Source organism: Hylobates moloch, unplaced genomic scaffold (assembly GCF_009828535.3).
Source record: "Hylobates moloch isolate HMO894 unplaced genomic scaffold, HMol_V3 SCAFFOLD_9, whole genome shotgun sequence".
NCBI classification, from domain to species: domain Eukaryota; kingdom Metazoa; phylum Chordata; class Mammalia; order Primates; family Hylobatidae; genus Hylobates; species Hylobates moloch.
Genome location: NW_026652284.1, coordinates 33,397,766 through 33,422,540, shown reverse-complemented (window position 1 = coordinate 33,422,540; position 24,775 = coordinate 33,397,766). Strand labels below are relative to the sequence as shown.

At 40.4% G+C, this 24,775-nt stretch overlaps 1 protein-coding gene across 1 annotated transcript in view; it reads left to right on the top strand.

Moving 5' to 3' along the window:
* Positions 1-589: 589 nt before the first annotated feature.
* The window catches only part of MCMDC2 (minichromosome maintenance domain containing 2), a 58,106-nt gene continuing 33,920 nt past the window's right edge, over positions 590-24,775 (top strand). Inside the window, exons 1-10 of the mRNA XM_032759635.2 lie at positions 590-650; positions 3,854-4,046; positions 4,138-4,268; positions 4,339-4,398; positions 5,685-5,880; positions 6,912-7,034; positions 7,153-7,257; positions 9,181-9,306; positions 12,093-12,330; positions 19,306-19,511. Of these exons, the coding sequence (XP_032615526.1) occupies positions 3,953-4,046; positions 4,138-4,268; positions 4,339-4,398; positions 5,685-5,880; positions 6,912-7,034; positions 7,153-7,257; positions 9,181-9,306; positions 12,093-12,330; positions 19,306-19,511 (1,279 nt within the window). The 5' untranslated portion in view covers positions 590-650; positions 3,854-3,952. The remainder of the gene's footprint in view (positions 651-3,853; positions 4,047-4,137; positions 4,269-4,338; positions 4,399-5,684; positions 5,881-6,911; positions 7,035-7,152; positions 7,258-9,180; positions 9,307-12,092; positions 12,331-19,305; positions 19,512-24,775) is intronic.

The following is a 24,775-nucleotide window of genomic DNA, read 5'->3' as shown; positions in this document are numbered from 1 at the left end:
TAGTGGTGATGAGTGCACAGTGTGAACATAGGTAGTGTAACTGTACACTTTAGGATGGTTAAAATTGTACATTTTATGTATATTTTACCACAATTTAAAAAGAACAAGAAATCCCATACGCATTAGCAATTATTCTGCATTCTCAACCAACCTCTGGGCAACCACAAATCTGCTTTCTTTCTTTATGGATTCGCCTATTCTGGACATTTCATATAAACAAAATTACACAACATATAGCCTTTTGTGTCTGGCTTCTTACATAGGGCTTGCCAGGTTCATCCATGTTGTAGCATGTATTAGTGCCTCATCACGTTTTATGGCCAAAACCATTTCATTGCATGGCTACACCAGTTATCCATTGATCGGTGATGGGCATTCATGTTGTTTCCACTTTGGGGCTACTGTGAATAATACTATGAACATTCGGTAGACCTATCTTTTCTTTGCTGCGCTGGGAGGAAGCAAGAGTGAAGAAATTAAAACGTAGGGGAACAAGCCCGGCTAGTTCCCCCGCTGACCGGAGGGCGCGGGCGGTCCCGGCAAGCCCCGCGCACGTCGCCAACGGCCGGGATATGGGCGCATGCGCGTTAGGGCTCCGCTCCGCCTAGGCTGCAGGCGGCGAGCAACCGCCGAGCTCGGTAGGAGTCAAGGTGGGTGCAAAGCACTACAGCGCTGGGGTCCCACTAACTCGAGGTCACCGCTGTCAGTGGGAGGGGTCCTCATGAGTCTGGACTCGCTTTCATCCACTTTGGTTGTGAAGTGTTTTCCTGCCGTCTTGCCCTCACCAGTTCATCCCCGGTGCTGACAGGGCACGGAGAGAAGACAGAATCCGCGCCTGTTCCACGTGCAGCAACACGCGGCGTTCGTTAGACTAAGGGAAGACAGGGAGTTAGAATTTTATCCCTGTTCCCTCACTTAACGCTTTTCCACAGGCTTCTATGTCTTTTCCCGACTTAATCTGCTTCCGTGAAAACGCGTCCACTCCCCAGGGCCTCCGCTTTACGCAGTGACACCCAGACTTAGCTCTAACTGTTGATGCCACCGAACTCCAGGCCCTGATTTATGGTCCCCTCCCGCTTACATCTGTCAGGGAATCCCAAGAGTCCTCAAAGTCAGGATATCTCAAGGGAACTTTTCCTCCTGTCCTTAGCACTTCTCCTTGGACTCTGTATTTCCATTAGAGCAGCAGCATCCACCCATACCCATATTAAAACCCCACTTAGCTTTCAATTACTCTTCTGCATATTGTAGACTGATCACCAGGTCCACTGTGCAATCTTTAAAATTCTAGAATCGATCTCCTCCATTCCATTTCGTTCCTAATGCCCTGGATCAGACCATCCAACTTGTAGGAATATCCCAATAGGTAGAAACTGATTATCAGCTCTCCCGCTATTCCAACCTACTTTCCACATTGACAGCAGGCACAGGTTTCCAAAATAAAAATCTGACTATGGGCTAGGCGTAGTGGCTCATACCTGTAATCCCAGCACTTTGGGAGGACAAGACAGCTACCCAAGAGTTGGAGACCAGCCTGGGCAACATAGTAAGACCCCGTCTCTACAAAAAAATTAAAAATTATCTGGATGTGGCGGCGCGTGCCTGTAGTCCCAGGCTGAGAAGGGAGGATAGCTTCAGCCCGGGAGGTAGAGGCTGCAGCAAGCCGAGATCACGCCACTGCGCTCCAACCTGGGCAACATAGTGGGACCCTGTCTCAAAAAAAAAAAAAAAAAATCTGACTATAATACTAACCCCCTTAAAAAAACTTTGATGGCTTCCCTTTGCCTATATAATCTTCAAAAGCCTACATAATCTGGCCTCACCCAAACATTTAATTACCAATAGTCGCCCTTCATTCCACCCTAGAAACCTAATGTTCTAGTGCAGCAAAGATGTGATGTTCTGAACACAACACACATTTTGAGATCATTGTACTTATGGCCACAGAGAAATAAACGCTAAAGTTTCACTTCTATGTTGTAGCAAAAAGGACAGTCTTAATTCGTTTTCTTTGGAAAGTAGCCTGAACTCCACGTAGTGGATGTGTGGATCCAGTAGTGTAAAACTGATAATGGGGGTGGAAGGTGACCTCCATCTCTGGAACACTTTCTCTTTCTCTTCACCTCTCCTCCAGTTAGTGAAATAGTCGTCTATCAAATGTCACCTTAAAGTAGAATTCATAGCTTCTTCTCTATGACCCCACCATCTCCAATGAAAATGTCTTAAAATAATAGAAAATGTTGTGATCCATATACAAAGATGACCCCAAATTTTGTGAAATATGTCATATATGTTGTTCCTTTCATGCTACCTGGTATATTCATATTTCTATTACAGCACTTAAATTGCCATGTAACTGTTTACATATATGTCTTCTCTCACTGCACTCTTTCTGAAGGATAGGGACCACATTTTACTCATCTTAGTATCCTTAGTGCCTAGGACAATCTAGTATCCAACCTATAGTAGGTGCCAAATAAATATTTGGTAATGAGGCCGGGTGCGGTGGCTCACGCCTATAATCCCAGCACTTTGGGAGGCCAAGGTGGGCAGATCACTTGAGGTCAGGAGTTCGAGACCAACCTGGCCAACATGGTGAAACCCCGTCTCTACTAAAAATCCAAAAATTAGCTGGGCTGGATGACACATGCCTGTAATCCCAGCTACTTGGGAGACTGAAACAGGAGAATCGTTTGAACCCAGGGGGTGGAGATTGGAGTGAGCCAAGATAGTGCCACTGCACTCCAGCCTGGACGACAGAGTGAGACTCCAAAAAAAAAAACAAAAAACCTGGTAATGAATGAATAATATGTTAGTCATTATTTCCGACTTCTCTATCTCTGCCTAGCAACTTCTTGAAAGGCAGGATCCAATCTTATTTTTATTTTTAGCACCTATTAATCATTTTATTTCTAGCACCTGTTACAACTACTGACATATGTTGTTTCCAATTAGTAGTTGCTGTCTTTCAATGAATTTCACATGTTCCGTTCTTTACTCATTACTGTGGTTTAATGTTTTATGTTGGTCACTGACACAATATTTAAAATTGAAAGGGGCTTTAGTCATCTGATACAACACTTTCCTACAGATAAAGATACTGAGCCAAGAGAGGTCAGATGATTTCCCCATAGCAACCAGGAAATGCTGGGTCTAGAATCAAGTTCTCAGGTTTCCCAGGTTAATACTAATTCTACTATATTTTGTTACTTAGATTGAATTTATGAAACAACTTTTACCAGTTTCATTTTTTAAACAACACCTGCAAAGGACCCTCATCATCAGATATTGTTTATCTCAACAAATATTTTTTGGGAGTACCTCTGTTAAGAGACATTTGAGTTTCCTGTTTTTAAGTTTTCAATCTTGTGGATGATCTCATAACAGTCTTGATAAAAATGTTATTTGGGCTGGGCGCAATGGCTCACACCTGTAATCCCAGTACTTTGGGAGGCTGAAGCCGGCGGATCATGAGGTCAGGAGATGAAGACCATCCTGGCTAACACAAGGAAACCCCATCTCTACTAAAAATACAAAAAATTAGCCGGGCATGGTGGCACACACCTATAGTCCCAGCTACTTGGGAGGCTGAGGCAGGAGAATCACTTGAACCCGGGAGGCGGAGGTTGCAGTGAGCTGAGATTGCGCCACTGCACTCCAGCCTGAGCGACAGAGCGAGACTCCATCTCAAAAAAACAAAAAATAAGTTATTTGGCAAAAGAAAACAAAAGTTTTGTTTTCATTGGGTAGGAATGTTTTTAAGTTGGAAATTTTGCCTAGTTTTAGTTCACTCTCAACTTTAATAATTTGTAAAGTCTTATTAGAGATTTTCAAAAATTAATTTTATTTCTAGGTTTTCACATCCTTTCTATGAGTTTCGCCATCTGTAGCTTTTATCAACAATTTTGGTTTAATCAATTAGAAATAGAGAAGAGTCATTAACCAGGAGAAAATGTCAAATCTAAAAATGAAAGAGGCGGCCCTCATCTATCTTGACAGAAGTGGAGGCCTCCAAAAGTTTATAGATGATTGCAAGTACTACAATGGTACGTTCAGCAAAGGTGAGTTATTTTTAAAACTTTCAAATAAACTCCTACACATAGCTATCCTGACTTTTATATTTGTATGTTTTCACAGATTCAAAACAAAGCTATGCTGTCTATCGATTCAAAATTTTAATAAATCCCTCTGATGTTGTTGAATTAGATGCTGAGCTTGGAAATCACATTTTACACCAACCTTTAAAAGCTGCTGAAGTTTTTCAATCAGTAAGTCAAAAAAAGAAATAATTTTATGCCACACGGAATTTTTGGTAACTTTTTTTGTTTGAAATCACAGGTCTGTTTTATTGCTGTTAAGACTCTCTCATTAATTGGACAATTGCAGACTGAAACGCAAGTAAGTTTTAGTTACATTTAACTAAGCAAACTCAGGTACAGATTTACATGATGACTTGTAAAAAAAATTTTTATATTCATAGACTTTTTATTTAAAAGGATACTACTTTTTTTCAAAGTTCAATAGAATATCTTACATATGCATCTTTATTTCTCGTATTATCCCTTATAACATTAAACACTTTTTTTTTTTTTTGAAATGGAGTCTCGCTCTGTCGCCAGGCTGGAGTGCAGTGGTGCGATCTCGGCTCACTGCAACCTCTGCCTCCCAGGTTCAAACAATCCTCCTGCCTCAGCTTCCTGAGTAGCTGGGATTACAGGTGCCCGCCACCACGCTCAGCTAATTTTTGTATTTTTGGTAGAGACAGGGTTTCACCATGTTGGCCAGGCTGATCTCAAACTCCTGACCTCATGATCTGCCCACATTGGCCTCCTGAAGTGCTGGGATTACAGGCGTGAGCCATCGTGCCTGGCCAACATTAAACACTTTTATAATAAAACTTTTCAGACATACCCAGAAGTAAAGGGAATAATACAGTGAACCTTCATATATCTACCACTCAACTCGGATTCAATGTTACGTTTTTTCATACGTGCATCATCAATTTTTTTCTGAAATATTTTAAAGTAAATCCCAGATATTCTATTATTTTATCCCTACATGCTTTAGTATCAACCTGTAAAAATTATGGACATTTTTCTTCTTTCTTTTTTTGAGAAGGAGTTTTGCTCTTGTTGCCCAAGCTGGAGTGCAATGGCGTGATCTTGACTCACCACAACCTCCACCTCCTGGGTTCAAGCAATTCTCCTGCCTCAGCCTCCCAAGTAGCTGGGATTACAAGCATGTGCCACCACGCCTAGCTAATTTTGTATTTTTAGTAGAGACAGGGTTTCTCCATGTTGGTCAGGCTGATCTCGAACTCCCGACCTCAGGTGATCCACCTGCCTCGGCCTCCCAAAGTGCTGGGATTACAGGCGTGAGCCACCGTGCCCGGCCCTGGTTGACATTGTTTTTTAAGTCTTTTCAGTGGATGTGGTCAGAAATTGTGTATATTTAAGGAAAAATTTAAAGTTCATAATGCTATTTTCAATTAAAATATTAGATTACAGGATTTTTACTTCTTTAATTTTATACTTGAATGTCGTTTCTCTAATGCTTAAAATTTTGGTTCCTAAGAACATTAACATATCATTACTTGACTTCCTCTATAATATACTTACTATATTGTAATACAAGTCAAATTGGATTTGCAATTTTCATTAATACCATTTTTATGTTCTTATTAGATTAATATAGTGCTGAAATTAACACATTTACCTCCCCTGCCAAGTTATGGTCTTGATCTTTGTGAGTTTCCACTTGATTATACATCTCAGAGATTTTATATGATGCAAGGAATTGTGACTGCAATGACAACTGTAACCAAGTATACACAAGGGGCAAGATTTCTTTGTTCAGACGAAGCATGCCCTCTTTCAAAAGGTAAATATTAAAAAGGAAAATCAAAGCATTACGCAATTGGCTAGGCATGGTGGCTCACACCTGTAATCCCTGCACTTTGGGAAGCTGAGGAGGGAGGATCACCTGAGCTCAGGAGTTTGAGACCAGCCTGGGCAACATGGAGAAACCTCGTCTCTACAAAAAATACAAAAATCAGCCCAGCATGGTGGCACATGCCTGTGGTCCCAGCTATTCAAGACACTGAGTTGGGAGGATTGCTTGGGCCAGGGAGGTCGGGGCTGCAGTGAGCTGTGTTCATGCCAGTATCCTCCAGCCTGGATGACAAAGAGTGACCCTGTCTAAAAAAAAAAAAAAAATTGAACAATTTATTGTTTAATCCTAAATCATATTTACAGTTAGTTATAAAACACAAAATAGAAAAAAATTGAATAAAAATTTTATATCTCCTAATGTTTATATATTTACTTTGCATAATCTTTAAATGCATTTTTTCTCCTTTTCTCCCCCACCCCCATCTTAACAAGTGCACCTATATTGCTGAAGTACTTGCTCTTCTCACACATTATTTCGTGACGTTGTGAGTGAAACATTTAATGTCCTCTCTCAACCTTTTGGCTTAACTTCAGTTTAGTCCTTCTCCAGGACTTCAAAATTATCCCCACCACCTCTAATTGGGTTGATTGATCCTCCTCTCTTCTCTCTGAACACTCTGCAAATGAATACCACAGGTGGAAATTATCTGTTTCTCACTGCCACATATAGAAATTGTGTGCTTAAGCATCCATATTGCCAGTGCCTTAGTACAGTGCCTTGCAAAAAACAGCTGTTAACTGTTAATTGGACTACCCTGAACCCAAGTGCAAAACTGAATTAATTCCGTTTTGAATTAGACTAATTTTAAAGGACTGAAATAGCTACAATCTGTTAGTGTCAGTAATAAAAGAAAAAAGAAAATATAAAATTAAAAAATAAAAAATAACAACAACAACAAAAGAAACAAAATAGATAACTAAATCTGAAAGTAAATGTATCTTACCACTGTTTTCTTTCAGGATTTCAGTATATAAGAGTGCATGTGCCTGGTGCTACAGAATCTGCAACGATAAGAAATGACTTTTTGTGTAATCTGTGTTCATCTTCACTTCAAGAAGACAGAAAATTTAGAGTACTTGGTGGTAATATGCATTTATATTTTGTAATTATAATTTTTAAAATAGTGTCTGATATTTCAATATGGAAATTAAATTGAATATATATTCTAATATCTAATTCCTTTTTGCTTTTTGCTTTAAGATAAACAAATAGTTGAAATAATTGCTACAAAGGCACTTCATGCTTTTCAAGGATATTCTAACAACCAGCCATTTAGGTTTCAATCACTTACAATTTTCCTAAGAGGTAAGTGAACTCTGTTTGAACTCAAAAAAAATTGCTATAAATATGTAATTGGCTGGGCACAGTGGCTGGCTCATGCCTGTAATCCCAACACTTTGGGAGGCTGAGGTGGGAGGATCACTTGAGGCCAGGAGTTTGAGACTAGCTTAAGCAGTATAGTGAGACCCCATCTCTACAAAAAATTAAAAAATAAAAAATTAGCTAGATGTGGTGGCATGTGTCTGTAGTCCTAGCTACCTGGGAAGCTAAGGTGGGAGAGTGGGAAGATCGCCTAAGCCCAGGAGTTGGAGGCTGCAGTGAGCCATGATGGTGCCACTGCACTCCAGTCTGGGCAACAGAGAGACACCCTGTCTCAAAAAAATAATAATAATAATAATAAATAAAAAGCTGGCCAGGCACGGTGGCTCAAGCCTGTAATCCCAACACTTTGAGAGGCCTAGGAGGGTAAATCACCTAAGGTCAGGAGTTCAAGACCAGCCTGGCCAACATGATGAAACCCCATCTATACTAAAAATACAAAAATTAGCCAGGTGTGGTGACGGATGCCTGTAATCCCAGCTACTCAGGGGGCTGAGGCAGGAGAATCACTTGAACCCGGGAGGCAGAGGCTGCAGTGAGCCAATATCGTGCCACTGCACACCAGCCTGGGCGACAGAGCGGGACTCCGTCTCAAAAAAGAAAAAAAGCAATTGACTTGTTTATGCTTATAAATTATAAATGGTACTTCTATAGCTTAAGGATCACAAGTCTTCTAATTCTTGAGTGTTTTAAAACAGTCATATTTAGTTGATATTATGAATTATTCAGTCAGTCACACAACACTCACTTAAAATGATATTAGGACCTAATGTGTCCCAAGCACTGAGCTAAGTCCCAGGGTCACAGTTATTTTAAGACAATGGGGTCTCCTATTATTCTGTGTGTGTGTTACATAAATATTGGAGTTACTGTTCAGCTCTCTGGGGCTAGAGAGAAAAGAGAAAAAAAGGAAGACCACTCTGATCTTCACAGAGATAAGTTAACCCTTGCTCCTTCCTGTAAACCTTTCTTTCATAGCTTTACAACCAACCAACTTCTAACTGTGGAATGGAGGATCAAAATTTTTAGTGCGTTTTTTAAAATAAATTTTGAACTCATGCAAAGTGTTGCCTAAGCTCTAGGTATGAGAAAGAAACCTAGTATAATGCAAGAGGGTAGACTTTGAGGGTAGGCAAACCTAAATGTGAATTTCAGTTCTGCTTCTTACTAGTTATTTAGCCTTGTGCAAGCCATGTAACCTCTCAGTTTCTTCATATATAAAGTACAGATAAGAATATCTTACATGCTGGGCATGGTGGTTTACACCTGTAATCCCAACACTTTAGGAGGCTGAGGCAGGAGGATTGCTTGAACACTAGAATTTGAGGTTACAGTGAACTGACTGTGCCACTGCACTACAGCCTGGCCAACAGAGTGAGACTTTGTCTCAAAAACAAACAAAAAACCACATATTGTATAGGTTAAATAATGTTTTTACAAGTACTTACATGTATTGTAGACAGGAAAATTATTTTCCTCTCAAATAAAATTATCACTTATAAGGTCATTTTTATTAACATTCCTTTTCATTGAATGGAAAAATGTTTCATCTTATATGGAATAATTTTATTTTCTTTTGACCATATTATAGAAGAGTGTCTAGTTGCTATATCACATGCTTCTTGAAGTTAATTCATCATTGCACATAAGAATAAAAATTTATCAGCAATAAAATTGCATCAGTTTTTATTATTAGTGTCACTCTATATGGATATTATGCTAAACAAAAGTAAATACTCCTAACTCAACTACTGAATTGTTTTACTAGTTCTGGATCTTTGAACCATATGTTCATGTACAAAGTTCATTTAGTGAATATGCATTTTCTTCTGTCTTTAATAATTTTAGATGAATCAGTGAATAAAATGAATATAGGAAATGAATATAAAATTATTGGAATTCCAACCTGTGTAAAAACCTCACAAACTGCTGTCTGTATAGAAGCAAATAGCATAACTTTTTGTAATTCAAAAGGTAAGGAAAATTTTAGTATTATATATTAACAAATATTTAAATTTAAATCTATTCGTTCAGCAGATAAGTATTGTTTGCCTATGTGCTAGGCATTCCTCTAAGCACTAAGAATACAGTTGTAAACAGGACAGTCAAGGTTTCTGCTCTTAAATCATATGGCAGACAGTCAATATACATATAAAGTAAGCAAAAGACAATTTCAGATAATAAGTACATGAAGGAAATAAAACAGGATAATGTTGTGGAAACTTCCTAGCATGTAGGACTTCTTTCTTTGGGCTAAGCCTTATTTTAATGTTTTAAATAATTAATAATGAGAAAAATGTTTCAAGGTTAGAGATTAGTCAAAGGATTTTTCTATACCACTAGCCAAGGCAATTCTGGGTTAACTGTTGTGGTCTGAGAAGGAGAGCTCAATAAAGTAGCATCCTTGGCTGGGCGCTGTGGCTCACGCCTGTAATCCCAGCACTGTGGGAGGCTGAGGCAGGCAGATCACGAGGTCAGGAGTTAAAGACCAACCTGGCCAAGATGGTGAAACCCCGTCTCTACTAAAAATACAAAAGTAGCTGGGCACGGTGGCAGGTGCCTGTAATCCCAGCTACTTGGGAGGCTGACGCAGGAGAATCATTTGAAACTGGGAGGCAGAGGTTGCAGTGAGGCAATATTGCACCACTGTATTCCAGCCTGGGTGATAGAGTGAGACTCTGTCCCAAAAAAAAAAAGCGTCCTTTTCCTCAACTGAATTCTGAACAAAATCAAGAGATAAGATAAAGGCAGATGAGGACCAAAATATCACATTTATTACCGATAATTTCTTTTAACAACTCCAACATGCGTTAGCATTATGTAAACAAAAGTGGACAGCAGACCTGTTCTTTTAACTTGGCTCACAAGTATCTAAATATAGAAAAGGCTGATTCAATCTTGAATAGAGGTGGATTTTTTTGTAATCCGTATGTTCCCTGAATGGGCTATATATATTCAAAGTGATCCCCAAATGCAGAAGAACCTGAGAAACCAAAGGAGGCAGACAAGTCCAGCTTGTCATTATAGGGTTGTTTTACTGGTGAACTTAAGGACAGAAGCATGATCTTGGGCAGCTGCAAGACAGGTAGATCTCCATGCTATTACCCCCAGACCCAGGAATTAGATAGGGAAGGAGTACACATGCTTCAGAGGGATTGGATAGGAATTGATCTAAGGACAGGATTTACAGTAAGTATTAATTTATCAAGGTTGATTGATCTAAGGGCAGGATTTGTGGTAGGTATGTGCTCTTGCATGAGGAACAATAGATAACTGGAAATCTCCGAGCTTTCGCAGATTATCAGAAGTCAACATAGCAGATTAGCTTCCAAGATGAAGTTTCTTTTCTTTTTTTTTCTTTTTTTGTTTTTTTGAAACACAGTCTTGCTCTATCACCTAGGCTGGGGTGCAGTGACACAATCTCGGCTCACTCCAACCTCCACCTCCCAGGTTCAAGGGATTCTCCTGCCTCAGCCTCCCAAGTGGCTGGGATTACAGGTGCTCACCACCACGCCCAGCTAATTTTTGTATTTTTAATAGAGATGAGGTTTCACCATGTTGACCAGGCTGGTCTCAAACTCCTGACCTCATGATCAGCCCACCTCGGCCTTCCAAAGTGCTGGAATTACAGGCATGAGCCACAACGCCCGGCCCAAGATGAAGTTTCTTTAGCCTCCATACTGTGGAGGCTAAATCATCAGTAGTAATAGAGACCCAAGTTGAATTCAAATGCAAGTAGATTCGAAATACTTTTACTTACTTGAAGAGAAAAACTTCTTAAAAGAACAAAAATGTTAAAGAAAGAAAGCACTGATGAATTATAGAGGGTTTAGTGATCTCTTATATATTTTCTGCTAAGTGTTTAAAAATTTATTGATTTGGTAGCAGAACATGACTTTTCTGTAGGTGGAGAGTGTGCTTTCTTATGCTGAACTCCAGAATGAGTTGTATTTAACTACCCAAATGTGGCAAGAGCTGGACTAAAGTAGGCCTCTCTCAGTCCATGGGCATGGATGAGTTAGAGGAAATCACTGCTTTTTGATGGCAGCCCAGAAAGAAGGAGAATGGGACTAGGTTATACATGCACAGCTGTTCCACCCAAATTACCAATTGGATAAATCATGCATTCCTTTCAGGAGGTGGAGAGTGAGAGGATTGAGAAGATCTAGAATTTTACAGTATACTACAGTACAGCACTTTCAAAGTAATGGAATATAAATCTTTCTATTTAACAGCAACATTCAAATATTTCCCATTCTGCTTATTATTCCTCTTTGAAGGTGATACATAGAAATATAGGAGCAAACACAGCAATGCAAGCGCTCCATGATCTGGTTTGCTCACATAGATCTTAAAAGGAGAAGAATGAGGGATTTGCCTACAACCCACAGCCAATCTATGTGGACACAAAGAGTGACTTCTTCCTTCTATTACGTTCCCTGAGGTAGAAATGGTAAACTAGCATGACCTCGAATCATAATTTAATATCATTCTAAGAATTTAAAGGCCAAGCACGGTGGCTCAGGCCTGTAATCATAGCACTTTGGGAGGCCAAGGCAGGGGAATCAATTGAGGCCAGGGGTTCAAGACCAGCCTGGGAAACATAACAAGATCCAGTCTCTAAAAAAAAAAAAAGAAAAAAGAATATGGTATTATTAGAACTATAATTTGATAACATTTTAGATAAAGGGAGTCAAATATCTATAATGTTGTCTTGTTTTAAAACCCTTTCTAATATATATGTGAATATTTACTTTCAGTTCCTTCAGGAATTAGTGACAACTTCAGGTGTCTCCTCTCCTTAACTTCCAGCTCATGCTGGAAGTTTACAGCAATACTTGCCAATGTCTTTGCATCACAAATTACCCCTCCTGGGACTTACAATTTGCTCAAGCTCTGTTTGTTGATGAGTCTAGTACAGACAACTGACCGTAACAAGGAACTGGAAGATTGCCTGGATATTTTAATTATAACAAGTGATACTCTACTCATAGACAGGTATATATGTGACATGAATTTTTGCAAATATTAATTGGTCACAGATTTGCATACATCCTTTCCATGAGCGTTATTACAAGAAGAATATTTAGAATTTTTCTGAGCCAGTATAAGTACTTAAATCAATCTTTATCAATAAAATTCAAAACCTTTGAAAGATAAATTGATAAGTGATAGGTAGAATTACTCCAATTTTCAACCTATTTCCCCACTCAGACCTTTGTAAATAAATGCAGCCTTCCCAGCCTTCCTTTCCCCCTATTCCCTAGCTCTATATTCTCTTTCTGTACTTTGTTTTGAATAATCTTCCCCTTAAGGAACAAACTAACCATTTTCTTATTTTTCTTCAATATTCCATCAATAATATTGACTCACTGCATCCAAATAAGACTGTCAGAAGTGCCATAATTACTGTTTGCGGGGAACATCATCCTAACTTTGGAGTAAGCCTCTACTTAGCATTTTGTGGCTCCCCACTAGCAAGTACCCTTTCCTTAAAACTTGCTTAAATATTCACAAAGTTAGAAATAAGCTCCTTATTTAGTATCCTGTATGCAATTCCAAAGCAAAAAATAAATTTACAAAATGAATTTAAAATAGAAAAAAATAAAATTCAAATTAACAGTAATTTAATTGAACAGATTATGTTTTGCTAAAATTAAATTGCCACTGGTGATGTAAATATGGTACCAAATACCAGGTTGTACCACTTTATTCTTCTACTGACAGAATTTTTTTCCTCACAGCCTCACCAACTCTGGGTATTATCAAACTTATATTTTTGTTATTATTATTTTTTGAGACAGGGTCTCGCTCTGTCACCCAGGCTGGAATGCGTTAGTATGATCATGGCTCACAACAGCCTCAACCACCTGGGCTCAAGTGATCCTCCAGCCTCAGCCTCCTGAGTAGCTGTGACTACAGGCGCACACCACTACACTGGGCTAATTTTTAAATTTTTTATATAAACAAAGTCTCCCTATGTTGCTAAGGCTGAACTCCTGGGCTCAAGGGATCCTCTCACGTCATTATCAAACTTCAAAATTTTGCAATCTGGGCCGGGCGTGGTGGCTCAGGCCTGTAATCCCAGCACCTTGGGAGGCTGAGGTGGGTGGATCATGAGGTCAGGAGATCGAGACCATCCTGGCTAACACCGTGAAACCCCGTCTCTACTAAAAATACAAAAAATTAGCCAGGTGTGGTGGCACGGGCCTGTAGTCCCAGCTACTCAGGAGGCTGAGGCAGGAGAATTGCTAGAACCCGGGAGGCAGAGGTTGCAATGAGCTGAGATCGCACCACTGCACTCCAGCCTGGGCAACAGAGCAAGACTCTGTCTCAAAAAAAAAAAAAATTGCAATCTGATAGGTGGAAAATTGTATTTTATTTTAATTTGCATTTATTTAATTGGAAATAATTTTGGCATCATATAAAACTTATTAAACATGTATTATTTTTCTATGAACCTCCCATTCTTGATCATTGTTGTTTTTATTATGTTGTTTATCTATTTATTATTGATTTGTGATGCATGTAAATTAAGGCCTTTCTCTCTTTTTCTGTTTGCTATTAACCTTTTGACTTTTTAAATGATATTTGGGGCTGTGTGAGAGATTGGTTTGTTTTTTTCTTTTTAGGTAAAATTTACATACAGTGAAATAATCAGATCTTATTATCATCACTAAAAACATTGAGTTTTGACAAATAATATACACTCCTTTAATCACCACCACAATGAGATATAGAACATTTCTGTCACCCCAGAAATTTCCCTCCTTCCGTCTTCCAATCAGTTCCTATCTTCACTGGTGATTTCTGTCACCATAGATTAATTTTCCTGTTCTTGAACTTCAGATAATGAAATCATACAGTGCATCCTCTTTTGGGTCTAGTCTCTCTTACTCAACAAAAGATTTTTGAATTGATCCAATTGTGTACATCAGTAGTTCGTTGTTTCTGTTGATGTGTAGCATTTCATTATACGAATATACCAAAATTCATTTATCTATTCTCGTAGTGGAAGACATTTGGTTTTGCATGTTTTGACTATTATGAATAAAGCTGCTGTAAACATTCTTGCACAAGTCTTTTCGTGGACATGTATTTTCATTATTTTGGGTAAATACCTAGGAGTAGAATTGCTGGGTCATAAGGTATATGTATAACTTGTTTTTGGTTTTTTTTTGGTTTTTTTTTTTGTTTTTTGAGACGGAGTTTCACTCTTGTTGCCCAGGCTGGAGTGCAATGGCACCATCTTGGCTCACTGCAACCTCCGCCTCCTGGGTTCAAGCAATTCCCCTGTTTCAGCCTCCCGAGTAGCTGGGATTGCAGGCGCATGCCACCACACCTGGCTAATTTTTGTATTTTTAGTACAGACAGGGTTTTATCATATTGGCCCAGCTGATCTCGAACTCCTGACCTCAGGTAATCCACCCACCTCGGCCTCCCATAGTGCTGGGATTACAGGCATGAGCCACTGTGCCTGGCCTATAACTTTATAAGAAACTGCCAGTTGGCCGGGTGCAGTGGCTCATGCCTGTAATCTCAGCACTTTGGGAGGCTGAGGCAGGCAGATCACCTTAGGTCGGGAATTTGAGACCAACCTAGCCATTGTGGGGAAACCCCATCTCTACTAAAAATACAAAAATTATTTGGGCTTGATGGCATGCGCCTGTAGATCCAGCTACACTTGGGAAGCTGAGGCACGAGAACTGCTTGAACCCAGGGGGTGGAGGTTGCAGTGAGTCGAGATAGTGCCACTGCACTCCAGCCTGGGCAACAGAGCAAGACTCAGTATCAAAAAAAAAAAAAGAAAGAAAGAGAGAGAGAGAGAAAGAAGAAAGAAAGAAAGAAAGAAAGAAAGAAAGAAAGAAAGAAAGAAAGAAAGAAAGAAAGAAAGAAAGAGAAAGAAAGAAAGAAAGAAACTGCCAGTTTTCCAAAGTGGTTGTGCCATTTTACATTCCTACCAACAATGTAAAGAGTTCCTCTTGTTTGAATCCTCATCAACATTTGGTGTTGTGAGCCCTTTTCATTTTAGCCATACTAGTTAGGAATGAAATGATATGTCATTGTTCTAATTTGCATTTCCGAGATGACTATTGATTTGAACTCTTTTTCATGTGCTTATTGGCCACTCATATATCTCTTTTTATGAAGTGTCTGTTTTTAAAAAGTGTTTGTTCGTTGGTTTAGTTGTTCTGGATGTGTGTCCTTTGCAAAATATATGTACTATAAAATTTTTCTCCAGATATAAAGCTTTTTAAAAATTGTCTAAAGGTATCTTTGATGAGCAGACTTTTTAGTTTTGATGAAATTCAATTTATTATTTACTTTTATGCTTAGTGTTTTCTGACTTCTGTTTAAGAAATCCTTGTCTGGCTGGGCGCGGTGGCTCACGTTTATAATCCCAGCACTTTGGGAGACTGAGGTGGGTGGATCACCTGAAGTCAGGAGTTCGAGGCCGGCTGGCCAACACGGTGAAACTCTGTCTCCACTAAAAATACAAAAAAAAAAAAAATTAGCCAGGCATAGTGGTGCGTACCTGTAATCTCATCTACCGGGGAGGCTGAGGCAGGAGAATCATTTGAACCCGGGAGGTGGAGGTTGCAGTGAGCAGAGATTGTGCCACTTGCACTCCAGCCTGGATGACACAGCAAGACCCTGTCTCAAAAAAAAAAAAAGAAGAAGAAATCTTTGTCTATCCCAAGGTCATGAAGAGTTTTTAAATGTTTTCTTCTAGAAGCATTATAGTTTTAGTTTACTATTTATTTATTTATGTAGAGATAAGTCTTGCTAGGCTGGTCTCAAACTTCCAGGCTCAAGCAATCCTCCTGCCTTAATCTCCCAGAGATTGGTAGGAGGTATGAGTTAATGTTTTTCCTATGCATTTATCCAATTTTTCCACACTAATTGTTGAAAAGATTTTCCTTTCCCCATTAAATTGTTTTGATACCATTGTTCAAATTCAATTGAACTAGGCAGAATCTGGGTATAAAATTGAACTGGATGTAAATCTGTTTGAACTCTCTTTTCTACTACTTTGATCTATTGTTCTATACTTATACCAATACTACACTCCCTTGATTATTGTAGCTTTATATTCAGTCTCAAAATCAGGTAATGCAACTTTATCCTTCACTTTAAATATTAAAAAAATTTTAGATCTTTTGCATTTTTAAATAAATTTTAGAATCAGTTTATTTTTATTTTTTGAGACAGGGTCACGGTCTGTTGCCCAAATTGGAGTGCAGTGGCACAATCATGACTCACTGCAGCCTCAAACTCTTGGGTTCAAGTGATCCACACACCTCAGCCTGCTGAGTAGCTGGGAACAGAGGCGTGAACCACCACGTCTGGTTAATTTTTTAGTTTTTTGTAGAGATGAGGTCTTGCCATATTGCCTAGACTGGTCTTGCACTCTCAGGCTCAAGTGATCTTCCTGCCTCGGCCTCTCAAAGTGCTGGGATTGCAGATGTGGGTCACTGAGCCCAGCCAAATCAGTATGTTAATACCAACCAAAAAGAAGCCTTTGAGTATTTTGATTGGAACTGTATTTAACTTGTAAATCAGTTTTGGGGAGAATTAACATCTTAATAATATTGAGTCTTCCAATCCATGAATGTGGTGTATCTCTCCATTTATTTAGGTCTTCTTTAATTTCTCTCAGCAATGTTTTTATAAAGGTCATGCAAATATTTTGTTAAATTGGTTCTAAAAATATTTGATATTTTCGATGCTACTAAAATGGTAGTGTTTTCTTAATTTCATTTTCAATTGTTTGCTATGAATATATAGAAATACAATTGATTTTTATATTTTGACTTTGTATTCTGTGACCTTCTGTGTATCAGTAGTTTTAGAAGTTCCTTAGCCAGTTCCAATGTGTAACCAAATTTGAGGCTCATTGTTCCATATCACTAAGCGCTCAGCCTAGCTGCCTATTAGAATCACCTGGGAGAACTTTTAAAAATATTTATCACTGTGTCTCACCCGCAGAGTTTCTAACTTAAGTGGTTTGGGGTGGCACTTGGCATTGGAATTTGTTAAATCTCCCCAGGTAAGATTAGTGCAGGCTGTGGTTGAGAACCACTCCTTATAGGCTTACAAAGATTTCTTTCTAAGTATCGCTCTCTCTCTCTCATTTTATATATCTTCAAACATCCAAATTCCTTAGAATGGTACATGCGCTAGACATATTTTATACCATCTACCTATCCACATCTCACCCTCTTTTGCACTGCATGTCTATGCCTACTTTTGTATCACCCCCTTTTGTGTCACATGTCTATGTCTATTCATCATAGTTGATTGCACTAGGAAGCTATAATTTCTGTGGCAAGGATTTAAAAGAGAAGCTAAGGGAATCATATTCCTTTTTCAGAATTTAAATTTGGGATATGAAGAGACTGAGACAATTAGCAAAGAGGTTAGAAACCAAAATGACATATCAAGAATTGCCATGAGACAGGCAGGTGCCTCATGCCTGTAGTTCCAGCTACTTGGGAGACTGAGCAGGCAGGAGTGCATGAGTCCAGGAGTTTGAGGCTGTGTGTACTATGACTGCATCATTGCATTCCAGCTTGTACGACAGAGTGGGACTCTGTCTCTTAAGAGAAAAAAAAAAAAGTTTGACTGGACACAGTGGCTCAAGCCTGTAATCCCAGTGCTTTTTGGGAGGCCAAGGCAGGAGGATCATTTGAGCTCAGGAGTTCAAGGCCAGCCTGGGCAACATGGTGAAACCCGTCTCTACAAAAAAAAAAAAAAAAAATTGAGCCAGGCACGGTAACTGGTGCCTGTGGTCCCAGCTACTTGGGAGGCTGAGGAAGGAGAATCGTTTGAGCCTGGGAGGTGGAGGTTGGAAGCTGAGATTGCTCCATTGCACTCCAGCCTAGTGACAGGCAGAGGTTGCGGTAAGCTGAGATCAAGCCACTGCACTAGAGCCTTGGCACCTGAGAGAGACTCAAAACAAAACAAAACAAAACAAAAAAAACCACAATTGCCATGACAGAAACAGCAGAGTGATAGTTTTGATGGGACACTAGCAAGCCTAATGCAAAAATTCTGAATAGGCAAAAGAAAGCAAACCATAAAAAGAAGAAGGCCTAATTCAAATGTCATCTCTCTGTAACTTTCTCTGACTCCCTTCCAGGAAGAAGTAATACTCCCATGGATGTTCTTTTGTTGTTGTTGTTTTTGAGACAGTCTCGCTCCGTCACCCAGGCCGGAGTGCAGTGAAGTGATCTCGGCTCACTGGAACGTCCGCCTCCCGGGTTGAAGCAGTTCTCCTGCCTCAGCCTCCCAGTAGCTGGGATTACAGGCGTGTAATTACAGGCCCACCTAATTTTTGTGTTTTTAGTAGAGATGGGATTTTGCCATGTTGGCCAGGCTGGTCTCAAACTCTTGACCTCAAGTGATCTGCCTGCCTCGGCCTCCCAAAGTGTTGAGATTACAGTTGTAAACCATTACGCCTGGCCACCATGGATGTTCTAAAGGTTTATTTTTTTTTACACGGAGTCTTGCTCTGTCACCAGGATGAAGACATTTTTTAGTACCTATCACACTGTGTTTTAGTTTTTTATGTCTCTCTTTTTAGACTGTGAGCTTTCCAAGTTAAGGTCCAAGTCTCGTATATATTTTTTTGTTTTGTTTTTTTGAGACAGAATCTCACTCTGTTGCCCAGGCTGGAGTGCACGATTTTGGCTCGTTGCAACTTCTGCCTTCCAGGTTCAAATGATTCTTGTGTCTCAGTCTCCTGAGTAGCTGGGACTATAGGCATGCACTAGCACGTCTGGCTAATTTTTGTATTTTCAGTAGAGATGGGATTTTACCATGTTAGTCATATTTATTTTTATCCCTAGCACAATAGCTGATGTATCACAGGTGCTCAGTAAACACAGAATAAAATTAAATTTAATTTAACACATTGTGACTTTTGAAAATTAAATAATAGTAATGAAAAGTTTATTTTTTTTTCCCTAGGCTTCTGAATTTTAGCATAAACCTTGTCCCCCGTGGTATACGTCATCTAGTCTCTACTGAAATTTTTCCCACTCTATCCAGGAATAAGTATGGAACTGGAGCAGTTAGCATTCAGGCTGGCAGTGCTTTGCTAGCTAAAGGTGGTATCTGCTTTATAGGAGACTTGGCTTCACACAAAAAAGATAAACTTGAACAGCTTCAATCAGGTAAACAATATTTTTTAAATTAATTTTCACCTGTTTAACCTATACTGTCATCCATGTTGAGATACTTAACAGTTAAGATAGTATTGCAGATGTTTGAGGGTTTGAGAAATTATGTTAGATGGCATTTCTCATTTTGGTTTTATAAGCAAAACAGAAATTTAATGTGCAAATGCACAGTTTTAGCCTTTGCTCTCAGTGTGCTAACACATGAGCTTGTAATGGACCGATTTATTTCCTCTTCTTGTCTAGTGATAGCGTTAGCTACCACTTCCAGTATAAAGTTGAAAAGTGGTGTTGAGAGAGGACATCCTCACCTTGTTCCTGACCTGAGTGGGAAAGCTTCAAGTTTCTCACCATTAAGTATGATGTTAGCTGTACATTTTTTGTAGACATTCTTTATCCACGGAAGTTCTTCTCTATTCCTAATTTTCTGAGAGATTTTTTTTTTTTTTTTTTTTTTTTTGTGAGACGGAGTCTCGCTCTGTCACCCAGGCTGGAGTGCAGTGGCGCAATCTCGGCTCACTGCAAGCTCCGCCTCCCGGGTTCACGCCATTCTCCTGCCTCAGCCTCTCCGAGTAGCTGGGACTACAGGCGCCCGCCACCATGCCCGGCTAATTTTTTGTATTTTTAGTAGAGACGGGGTTTCACCGTGGTCTCGATCTCCTGACCTTGTGATCCGCCCGCCTCGGCCTCCCAAAGTGCTGGGATTACAAGCGTGAGCCACCGCGCCCGGCCGAGATTTTTTTAAATCATAAATGGATATTGGATTTTGTCAAATGCTTTGTCTGCCTCTGTTAATATGATCATGTCACAGGATCCTTCGGGTGTTGCTTCTCAAGCCAGAAACCTCTATGTCCAGCAGTACCTCTGCTTGAGTTTCGCTCCTGCCTGCTGGGCTTGTTCTGCTCACTCAGCCTGGCAGGCTGCACTTGGCTCACACTACCAGTCCAGATCCCATGCCTACTGAGGGTAAGCCAGGAGCGGAGCAGCGAGGGGTGTGTGAGTGAGCAAGCACAGGGTCCGGCCACTGCACATAGCCAGGCACACCGGCTGCTGTGGCAGGGCAGGCATCTCCAGGTGCTGGCACAGGTGCTGGCTTCATGCAAGGCTGTAGCTGGAACAGGCATGCTGCAAGTGGCTTCTACTGAGGGCCCTGGTGTCTGGATGAGGGGAACGGGGTGGCACCTGAAAACTTGGAGACACCAGCAACAGTGGAGCCCCAAGGGGCTGCAGGGAAGCATGCTACAGCTCTCTCGTTCCTGCTGCCCACAGCTCAGCAGATGGGGGGCACATGTTAACAGCTCTTTCAGTCCACTGCCTCACTCCAGGCTGTGGCTCCTGGGCTGGCCCAGCCCATCGCCACTTTCTGTTGTGGGGCAGCCACCCAAGGCTGGCAGAAGGTAGGAGGATTATAGTGTTACAGCTCTGACTCAGGAAATCCTGAGGTCTGGGCCTCCAGAAGTGTCATTGCTCTTCACTCCAGCAGTCCAGCAAACAAGAGTGTGTCACCACTCACAGCTCAGCGAGCTGGCTAGGAAAGTGTTACAGCCCTTTTCGCTCCCACTTGCAGCTCAGCGAGCCTGCCAGGAGAGTGTCATAGCCCTTTTCACACCTGCCATTCAACAGGCCCCAAGTTCTTGTTCCATGTCCAGGAAGAATTAGCTTATGTGGACAACTGGAGGGTAAGCAAGGTGGAGAAGAGTTTTATTGCATGGCAGAACAGCTTTCAGTGGACAGGAGACCTGAAGTGGGTAGCTCCTACCCACAGGCAGGTAGTCCCAACCTGTGTTTGAGTCTGGCTGAGTCTGGGTTTTTTATGGGCTAAGAATGGAGGAAGTACATGCTGATTGGTCCATTGGTGGGCCCAGAAAAAGCACCATCTGATTGGCTGAAAGGCATCAAGGAAGTTCTCACTCCAGGTGGTGGACTCCACCCAGAACTGGCAGCCTGATTTTCAGGCTTCAGGCTGTCTGCTGCCTGAAGTTTGGGTTCCACCAGGGACCTGCCCCTATCTGCCCAGGAACCTGTCTGCCTCCTGCCATCATCAGTCATATGATTTTTCTCAGTTAGCCTGTTGATATGATGGATTACATTAATTGATTTTTGAATATTGAACCAGCCTTGCATACCTGGGATAAAGCTTACTTGGTCATGGTGTATAATTCTTTTTCTACATTGTTGGATTTGATATGCTATTATTTTTGTTGAGGATTTTTTAAATCTATGTTCATGAGAGATATTGGTCTGTAGGGTTTTTTCCTTATAATGTCATTGTCTGGTTCTGTATTAGAGTAATGCTGGTTGGGCAAGATTTATAACTAGCAAGGATATGGACAGCCATGGACTGGGCAAAGAGTAGTCAGAGCCTTGCCTTCTTGGCATACCAGCATGAATGTACAAGTGTGCTCAGGGCACATAGCATATTGCTTCACTTTATAAGAGAATGCAGAAATCAGCTGGGCCCACTGGCTCACATCTGGAATCCCAGCACTTTGGGAGGCTGAGGCAAGAGGATTGCTGGAGGCCAGGAGTTCCAGACGATCCTGGACAGCACACTGAGACCCCATCTCTATAAAAAAAAGCAATAAAAACAAAATGAGGGTGTATTAGTCTGTTTTCATGTTGCTAATAAAGACATACCTGAGATTGGACAATTTACAAAAGAAAGAGGTTTATTAGACTTACAGTTCCACATGGCTGAGGAGGCCTTACAATCATGGTGGAGGGTGAAAGGCACGTCTCACGTGGTGGCAGACAAGAGAAGAGGGCTTGTGCAGGGAAACTCCCCGTTTTAAAACTATTAGGTCTTGTGAGACTTATTCACTATCATGAGAACAGTGCAGGAAAGACCTGCCCCCATGATTCAGTTACCTCCCACCAGGCCCCTCCCACAACACGTGGGAGTTCACAATGAGATTTGGGTGGGGACACAGCCAACCCATATCAGAGAGTGTAGAACTAGACCCACATTTTATAGTCAATTGATTTTTGACTACAGCACCAAAGCTAGTCAGTGGGAAAAGGAGTTTTTTTCATCAAAGGATGGTGGAACATCTGGCTGCTACAGAGGAGGGCCTCAGTACAACTGCACTTGTTCCACACTCATGAAGCTGGCCCTGCTAGTATGTCCTCTCCCCACAAGAACTTGGCATTTGGTTTAAAACTCTGCTGTCATTATATTCAAACTTTTGATAATTTTATCTTTGTATTGTAAGGAAGTCTAATGAGATAATGGCACTTGACTGTGAGTAGAGGAGACACATGGATGCCTGTTTTTACTGTGCCTTCCTGCCCTATTTCATACAGCATTTGTGATCACTATGCAGCTTTCATAACACACTTAATTTGTACTTTTCTCTGATTGTTGCTAGACTCCCATGTGTCATGGGTGCACTATAAGCCAGTGCTTATATTTCCATATCAACACATTTTCAACTGAGTAAGAGGGAGTGCTAATAACCCCAAGTGGCCATGCTTTTCATTTGAACTAGACATGCTTCTAATACAGAAAGAAGGCAAAGGCCTTTCAGGAAACACAAATGACCAAGTAGCTGTATCATATTCTTTCTTACTTGGTTGCTTCCCTGTATTTGCCAACCACTTACACTGAAAATGACACAGGAGGAAAGGGAAAGATAGGGCAAATCCATAGTTCCTTGTCTTTTCAGTCCTTCCTCACTTATCAGTAAGCTGAAGGTAGAGAGTGTTGGCGAAATGTATGCATATCAAGAAGTAAAATAAAAATTGTTTTGAGCAGCATTTCCACTGTTCTGGTAAAAACAAAATACATATGCATGTGCAAAATACTATTGGTTCCACTTATGAGATAAATGCCCATATATCTGCATTATACAATATAAAAAGTATTGTACAATATAAAGATAAAAGGTAAAATTTATGCCAATATAAAATTTTAATTTTTCTTTATTTAGAGTGGCAATACTACTATTACATTTTTTGTAACAGTTTTATTGAGATTTCACACATCATACAATTCCCCACTGAAAGTGTACAGTTAAGTGCTTTTTAGAATATTCGCAGAGTTGTGCTACTATTACCACTAACTTCAGAATATTTTCATCACCCCAAAAGGATGCCCCATACCCATTAGCAGTCAACCCCCAGTCCCTGCCTCCCGTCACCTACTCCCATACAGTCCCTGGCAAACACTATTTGCTTTCTGTTTCTGTGTATTTGCCTATTCTGAACATTGCATAGGCAGTCTTTCCTCAGTATTCTCCAGGGGTTGGTTCCAGGTCCTCTGCAGATACCAAAATCCACAGATGCTCAAGTCCCTTATATAAAATGGCAGAGTATTTGCGTATAATCCATGCACATCCTCCCATATACTTTAAATCATCCCTAGATTACTTATAATAATCAATACAATGTAAATGCTTTGCCAAATGTTATACCGTGTTGTTTTTTGTTGTTATTGTTTTATTTATTTATTGAATATTTTTCATCAGCGGTTGGTTGAATCTACAGATGCACACAGACCTTTTGGATATAGATGGCTGACTATAAATGGAATCAAATGATACGTGGTCCTCCGCGATGGCCCTGGCCTCTTTATTCTTCTCCTTCTTTCTTCTTCTTCTTCTTTCTTTTCTTTTTTTTTGAAACAGGGTCTTACTCTGTTGCCCAGGGTGGAGTGCAGTGGTGTCATCATACCTCATTGCACCCTCCAACTCCTGGGCTCAAGCAATTCTCTCACCTCAGCCTCCCAAGTAGCTGGGACCACGGTAACATCCCACAATGTTTGGCTAATTTTTTGTAGCAACAGGGTCTTGCCAAGTTGCCCAGGCTGGTCTCAAACTCCTGGGCTCAAGCAATCCCCCCGTGTCAGCCTCCCAAAGTGCTCCATATTTTTCGTTTGGGTTTTAAGTGGGAGGTGAGGGGACAATGAATTTGGTTTTGAACATGTTGAATTTGAGATATATTTCCCCCCAGTCATTGTAGTTCATATTATCTCTGTCTTTTCCTCTCTCACTCCCACATGGATGGCCTGCTTTCTATCATTTTCCCCACATAAAAGAACATGATTTAATTTTAGCCTCTCTTGTAAGTCTGTATTATATGACCAATCTCTTAGCCCCCTGCCTAGTCCACTCAGGTGCCCAGCCACAATTCCAGCTACGTGCTTTGGACTCTTGGTTCTCATCAAGTCATAGGACACATAAGGCTTCAAATATATATTTTTTTATGGCAGAACTTAGAGCATTGTCTTGCAAAACAGTCAAATTTACTTTCTTTCACTATCC